Source organism: Corvus brachyrhynchos, unplaced genomic scaffold, assembly GCF_000691975.1.
Source record: "Corvus brachyrhynchos isolate BGI_N302 unplaced genomic scaffold, ASM69197v1 scaffold346, whole genome shotgun sequence".
Classification (NCBI taxonomy): Eukaryota; Metazoa; Chordata; class Aves; order Passeriformes; family Corvidae; genus Corvus; species Corvus brachyrhynchos.
In genome coordinates, this window is record NW_008238644.1 from 3,395,084 (window position 1) to 3,402,746 (window position 7,663).

The window sequence follows — 7,663 nt, forward strand, 5'->3', positions numbered from 1 at the left end:
CTTTCAGCAAAGCTAAACCAAAAGGAGGGAGCTGGGAGAGGCAAGGAACGTGCGTCTGACCCAGCAGAAAGATGGGAGAGGCTAAAACTGGCATGTGCTGTGTGGGAGTGCAGTATCCAGTGAACATCTTACCCTGTCAGGAACATGCACCAAGGAAAGCACACAGCCTCCTTGCAGAGGGAGCCTGGCAGTCTCTAGGATTCTAGGACTCTTGTTCCTCAGAGTTCTGCTCTCATTTCTCCGGTTTTGGGGTGGAGATGTTAGTGGGTGCACTGAATAGAAGCATTCTGCCATTTCTCTTCACGCAGTCTGTTGGCTTCACTGTTATGCTCTGCTTGAATCTAACTGAAAACTGGCCATATAAATATGAAAAAACCTAGCCAGGCTTATGCTGGTTAAAGAGGGTGACAAAAGGGTGGGAACAGCAATGGCTCAAATTCAGGTAGGCTTGTGTTGAAATTGCAGGTTGTATTTGAGAACTTGCTTACTTGCTCTGTGATGCGCCTAATGTTTTGCAGATTTTGTAGCGTCTTTAAAGTTCTTTTGTGTTAGTATTTTGCTAGCTGAAAGCTGCTAGTTGTCATGGTAGTTTCACCCTTGATATTGCAGTGAAACATGGCACTGCTTGCTAGTGCTGCAAAGCATGTTCAGACAGAAATAGCACGTTTTTGTTATAACTTTCTTCTCTGGATACTGTCTGAATGCGTTTAAGCTTGTGAGGTTTCTAGGTGGGAGGTGTGTCAACTGTCAGGTCCTCACATTTTGTGGGTTTTATTTCTTTTTTTTCCAGAACTCTATTCGACATAACCTGTCCCTGCACAGCAAGTTTATTAAAGTCCATAATGAAGCCACAGGGAAGAGCTCTTGGTGGATGCTCAATCCTGAGGGTGGCAAAAGTGGAAAAGCACCAAGGAGAAGAGCTGCCTCCATGGACAACAGCAGCAAACTTGCAAAAGTCAGAGGTAAAGCATCCAGGAAGAAGCCTCCTCTCCAGTCTGCACCAGAATCCTCTGCTGACAGTCCTGGCTCCCAATTTCCTAAGTGGCCTGGGAGCCCGTCCTCAAGAAGCAATGAGGACTCTGATGTGTGGAACACCTTCCGGCCTCGAACCAGTTCCAATGCAAGCACCATTAGTGCCAGGCTTTCTCCAATCCTGACAGAGCAGGATGACCTCCATGATGAAGAGCTGCTTCCTTCTCTCGTGTACTCCAGTGCATCCAGCAATGTTCCACCAACTGTGACTGAGGAGCTTGAGCTCATCGATGGGTTAAATTTGATGTCTCCCAGCTCATCTGTGCTATCTACCCAGCAATCTGCCTCGAGTGGTCAGATCCAGAGAGATTCCAGCTTTTCCTTGCAGAGCCCAAATGCAGCTGGTCAGACTTTTGGCAACTCCCTGTTTAACCCTGTTGATATTTCACTGCAAAGTTCTGTCAGCCATTTCTCTGCCCCTCAGACCTTGGAAGCTCTTCTGACACCAGGCTCTCCGCCTCCAAGGGATGTTATGATGACTCAGGTGGATCCAGTTCTCCCACAGACTGGTAACAGGATGAGCAGCCGAACTCTTCTGCTTCTGGGTGGACAAGCTGCCCAGAGTAAGATGAGCTCAGGCAATCCACGAGGAAAGCCTGCAGAGCAGCAGGCAGAACCAGTCGGTGCCAGTGTTTTGCCATCAACGCTTCCCATAGTGACATCTCCTCAAAACACCGCCAGCATCACCAGTTTGAAGGCTCCAGTTTCTGCAACAACTGCCCAGTCAGTCCAGCTGGGCAGTCCAGTGCTCCTTTCATCTGCTAGCCCTGCTCCCTTGGGATTGAACCAGGACAGGCTGCCCACTGACCTGGACATTGACATGTATATGGAGAACCTTGAATGTGATATGGATTACATAATCAACAGTGAACTCATGGATGGAGGACTGGACTTCAATTTTGAACCTATTCTGCCTACTCCCAGCTATCCCAGCACCTCACAGGCCTCCAACCATACCTGGGTACCAAGTTAACTTCAGGAGCACAAAAAGGTAGGTGTAGTTATGTAAAATGCTACAGCTCAACAGAGGAAACAGCCCTGTCTGGGATGGTTCCTGTGTCCAACTCTGCAACAGTTAAAGGAACCTCTTTGAAAGGTTAGTAAAAAGCTTTTGGAAGAGTCATATTCCCTTTTAGGAGGAGAAAAAGTTGTGTAAAAGTCGGTGGATTTCGCTTACCAGGTAGTCAACTCCTCTATGAAATATAACAGCAACTGGAATGAAAATCTTGCTGTCTCCTGTCACCCAAGATGACTCCATCACAGGACATCAGGCAGTGCCTACGGCTCTACAGCTGACATGAGAGCATGTGCTGATTCCATGAATAAAGACATCCACCAATATGTACAGAATGGTTGAACTGAGCCAAGCACATGCTGTGTTTCTATCCAGGTTATTACTATCCTTGCAGAATTCTCTAGTATGTGTAGTAGCAAAGCATGTCCATGTCATGACTGTCTGCTTTGGTCTGTGCGTAGCAGGTCACAGTCACTCTTATCACACCTTTCTGCCCTGCCCTTAACCTGGAATAGAGCTGAAAAGTCAGGTAAGCTGGTTCACCAGCATTAACTACTGAATTGCTTCCCATTATTGGAATGGGAAACAGGAATCTTCAGTGTGGATGGAGATGGAAGGAAGACAAGACTTAAAAATATCTTATTTTTTGAGGGTGTGACACCCTGATTTGAAATACTTAAACCAGAGGCAGTAGAAGAGTTAGGGAATTGGAGCTGAAGGCCTGCTTCACACTTGGAACTCAGATAGCTGATGGAAAATGGACAGACTGGAGCATAGGCTGGATATTGGTTGGAAAGTGGAAGCCTTGCCAAGAATATTATTGCCTTTTTAGGAGGTAGGTACGGTATTTGTTAGTGTTACAAATTTAACTGCTAATACTGTCCAGCTGTGCAGGCAGAAGTAAGGGCAAATTGCAGATACTGCTTCAGTTGTGGGAAGCCCTTGAGCTTCAAAATCATGGGGACAGAAATTATCATCTACTTGACCTCAATACTCTTTCCTAGGCACCTGAGTCACTTGGAGGTGGTTTGGACTAAGTGACCCCTGTCAGTGCAGCCATTCTTGACAAGTGTCTTGGGTGTAGACAGAGTAAAATGCTGTCTTGTGAGCTGGTGTTAGTTAAACCGTGTGAACATATTGATGCACCACTATATATTGACATTTTAAACACAATTTAAGTCCCTCTTACTCCAAGTCACATCCCACATCTTAGGATTTCAATTCTTGGTAGTGTTCTTCTGTCTGTACCTAACAGATCTCTTTATTGTAGGGAGAGGAGGATCATTCAAGCTTTTCTGTTTCCTTATGGGGCTTTTTATAGGGATGTGTGTTTGCTAACTGTGCATTTGCTGAATTACTGAGTGTCTTAAATTGAATATCTTCAGGTGAAATACAGAAACTCAGTCTTGATTTCAAAGACAAATTTGGTTGACAAAACAATGGTATCCTTCTGTGCTAGGACTTTGCCAAGTTAGTGACAGAGGCTGTGGCTTCTTGAGCAGTGTTTCCACTGGATATTGTTCTGAGCTTTTGTGTTACGGGTTTTGTTTATTTATTAGGATTTGGTTTTTTTGTTTTTATGCCATGCTAGGGCAGGCCATTATATTTTTTTATTTTCAGGGATGAAATTTTTCACAGAAGTGTTTTCAAAACATGCACAAGCTGTCCTGCACTCCTGGCCAGGTAGTCAAGACCTCTGTTTACAGCATACTAGGTAGAGGTTATTTTTTTAAGAGTGTAAAGCAGAGAAACTGAGGAATTATTTATCAAAGGGTAGGGTCTTGTACTGTTGAAGATGTGGATATAATCAAGTGCTTAAGAGGGAGAACAGGAGTTCTTAAAAGCACAGTTATGTTCTTGTTCCATATTATATTCTGTGTGAATTGCTTAATCCAAGCAGAGCTACTGATGTTAAAACCCCTGGATTTGCTTTGTTCCACACATGAAGTTGCGGTGATACTTTCTGGGAAATGTGCTGGACATGAAGGAGTGAGATCTGGAACAAGTTCTGAACCACTATTGTGTTTGAGCAGAAAGCGTAGGTCCCACGTGCCTCTCTGTGCTGTGGTCACAGCAGTGCTGCCCCGGGAGGAGAGGCCACACCCTGTCAGTGTGCTTTGCTTCAAGCCTTTTATTCTGTCCTTAGATTATGTTTGCCTTTTCTGAGTTTTACAAAGCTTTTCTGTTTTGCCTGTGTGCTGGAGTCCATGGAGTGGGATGAGGGGGAGCTTTTTCCCCAAAGGAGAGCAACTATTGTGCAAAAGGCTGCCAAGACAGAGAGGTGGATCAGGTTTCTAGCAAAGGGGGAGCAGGGCACTTGTGGAGAGAAATAGGAGTGTTCCTGGTAAAAGAAAGCAGAATGTTTTCTCAAATTAACGAGTTCCAAAACCAAGTGAGCTGCAGACATCAGTATCTGTGAGGAGGTCAAGACTGTGGAGGTTCTCTCTTACTGCAGTGAGTTCCTAGGGTCCCTGTTTGGAAATCACTGTTCAGGGAAAGCTAAATATTGCTCTGGTGTGGCAGGCCTTTGTCCTTTCATATCTTTTCTATTACTATGTTTTTCTCCATCTTAAATTCACATTGGCAAAAGCTACTCTTGAGTGATCACTAACGTAAAGTTGTCCTGAGTAGTTCCTGTGGGCTTAACTCATAGCCTTCTGGGTCAGTTATGGGTATAATGCTGAGCAAAAACTGTTTATCAGTTAATCACAGTGATCACAGTTTGATTTGAGCAGCCAGAACAAAATTGAACTGGGGAAATATTTGTCTTTGTAGGCAAGAGGAGATCTTCAGGAAAGAGTCCTTAGTCTTATCTGCAGCACTTAGGAAGATATGAGCTAGTTGGTGTTACTCATGGTGCTCAAAGCTCCCGTGATTTTGTGCTCTTCTTGGAAGTTAAGTGCCAAAGAGCTTCTCCACAGCTTCACCAGGAGTCTGTTTGAACCCTGCCTGTGTTTGTTTGCATGGAGATTAGCGATCATCCATTGAAACAAACATGAAACTTTGTCTCTGCCCAGCAGCGATGCAGCACCCACAGACTGAGCTATTAGCCACAGAGGAAGACAATCAGCATAGAAATAGAAATAGAATTGCACTTTTTTGTAAAGTGCTGTAGTTTGTGTCTCATCAGTGAGTGTAAAATTCATCCACTGTTTTGGTGGATATTAGTTAATTATTGTTAGTTGTTCAGTTAGACTCCCTATAGCTTAAGAGTCTGGAGAACTATTTATCCCTTGCCCAGTTTGGTCTGGATTCATGCTTTTCTTGCTCTATTTAATTCCCTTTGCTCCAAACATTGGATTTTTGTCTGACAGAACATAAATAAATACAACCCTCATAAACTTGTAATTTCCAAAAGCAGCCTATTGCTCTGGCTTCTGTTTTAACTTTCTGTCTTTTCTTGTTTGGGGCTGATTCCCTCTTGTGGGTTTTTTTTTTTCCTTTCCACAAGTCTGTTTCATGCTCACTGTTACTGAATGCAGCTGATGGGATGCCCTACATTTATCTCGCTATTTTGCCTTTAAAAGTGGATCATAGACCTACAGTGGTGGTTTTATGTCAGTGTCCTAAGTCTGCTTAGACTTATTCCAGGGCTTGTTTGAACGAGTTGTGACAGCTTTATTGAGGCGAGGCAGAAGACCTGAGATGAGATCTTTGGACTTCTGGGGGATTTAGATATCTAAAAATGTTTAATTAGTTGGAAGGTAGAGACAGGATTTCTTTAAGTGGGTGAACATAAACAGTTTATGTGTGATCTCTACAAATCTCATTTTCAGTCTTTTCCCTAGCAATTGATACTTGTGGTTGTTTAAGATGAAGAGTAATTTTCCTCTTCCTTGCTGCTTACCTTCAATGCCTCCGGTGTTAGCCAAGTCCTTCTTTAAACTTTCTTATCTTGCAGCGCCTTGTTGGTGCTGTCAGCTTACAGGAGGAATACTTACTTCTGACCTTTCTGTCTGTCTCAGTCGTACTCTGAAGCTTGGAGCTGAGCAATTAATTGCGTCCTCCACTTGACTCTGTTGATTGAGGTGTCTTGTGGTCTGTTTGTTCTGTAGGGGCAGATTGGTAGTAATTAACTCCTTATCTATGCATCCAGGATTCCCACTGAAGCTGAGCTCTAACCAGTCACTCTATTTTTCTTCTTCCTAGTGTCCTTCAGGTTTTGAACATTGGGTTCTGACTTCACTTCCCACCCCAGCAGAGAAGAGAATGGAGCATGTTGGATTCAGTTTCCCTGCACATCATGCCTTGGGCAGAAGGGGCTGCCCATCTGGGAAGAAGGGGCAACCTGCATCTGGCTGCAACAGGAAGAGTTTAAAAATAATAATCCTGTTATGTGCCATGGCTCTTCCTACAAACCTGACCCTGCCTTGGACCATCTGGAGAAGCCCATGTCCAAAGAGGAGCCCTGGTAAAAACCTCGGCCAGAAGACTCTGTGCCAGGCAATAGTGTTTTCCCGTGTGATGAGTTGGGTTTGCTGGAGGAATCTCTCACTGGCTGTCCTCTCTCTGCTATGGCAGAAAGTCTCCCAGTGCCTCGGACTGGTGGAGGGCTGGCTCTGCTCTCGCTTGGCTTGCCTCATGGGGCAAAGTAGTTGGACTTTCTGATGAAGCCACCAGATGTGCACTTGGTATCCCACAGACTGGCAGAGGAATTGGAGGGAGCTTGTTGGTAGAAGCCCTGTGGGAGAAGGGTGTGCTGTTTCAGGGGTTGGTTTCAGTGTGCCCATCGCTGGAGCATCCGTCATCGTTCTGCAGGGAAGGGTGGTTGTCGTGGTATAGAAGGCTTCCTGTTGTCCCCCTGGGTGGAACAGGAGGACACTGAGTTTTTCACTGTGCCAACTGAGCCCCATTGAATCAGAAGCATGTTTTGAGAAGTCCCTATGCTGTTCTCAGCACTTTCCTGATATACCAGGCTGCTGTAAAATAAGCACAGGTGCTAGTAGCTGCTTTCTGGGACATAAAAACATTGTTTTGGGTTTGTTTTTGATCTGTCTTGCTACAGCAGCAAAATGGAAAGCCTGGGTGTGGCCTTAACAGAGCCCTGGTTGCTTTTCAGAAGGGCATTTTCTATAGATGAAATATTTTTTTACTAATCTGGGAACTTTCTACAGTGAATATGAAGCCAATGTAATGTGCGTCCCTATTACGCCTCTCTCCGTCTGAGAAGGCAACAGTGACAGTCTCTTTTTCAGAGCTGTATTAGGAACAAACACATTTGATGTTTGATGATGTATATGATTGAGGGGAAGGAATTGGCAGGTCCCTGTGGTTTCAAACCACTGTGGGGAAGAGTTGTACATTATTGTAATCTATATGTAAAAGTAGGTGCAAATTACATAGAAGCTTTTCTAAACCTTTTTAAATATATATTATATATTTTAATTGAAAAATGAGATTATTGGATAAAAAGAAACAAAACACATTTGCTGCATCTGTCCCCTTCATACCAGACAACACTACAGTATGGGAGGGGGCAGGCCTAAGGCATTTTGGGCCAAGAAGCTGAAAATGTTGTTGGAAAAGTGGGAAGGACGCTGCAGTGTAACTGGGGAATGGCTGCTCTCCCCAGAAGAGGCAGAGGGAAGGTGCCTGGCAGTGCATTCAGCCGCAGCT

At 44.5% G+C, this 7,663-nt stretch overlaps 1 protein-coding gene across 1 annotated transcript; it reads left to right on the top strand.

Annotated features, from left to right (window-relative positions):
• Window positions 1-771: 771 nt before the first annotated feature.
• On the top strand, window positions 772-7,545 carry FOXO4 (forkhead box O4). The gene is made up of 2 exons (XM_017737526.1): window positions 772-2,023; window positions 6,197-7,545. Exon 1 carries the CDS (start codon window positions 872-874, stop codon window positions 2,003-2,005), a length of 1,134 nt encoding a protein of 377 aa, XP_017593015.1. The 5' UTR covers window positions 772-871; the 3' UTR covers window positions 2,006-2,023; window positions 6,197-7,545.
• The last annotated feature ends 118 nt before the right edge of the window (window positions 7,546-7,663 follow it).

What these genes read in the sequence shown, in the direction of transcription:
- FOXO4 (XM_017737526.1), top strand. Translation starts at nt 872, where the DNA reads ATGCTCAATCCTGAGGGTGGCAAAAGTGGAAAAGCACCAAGGAGAAGA.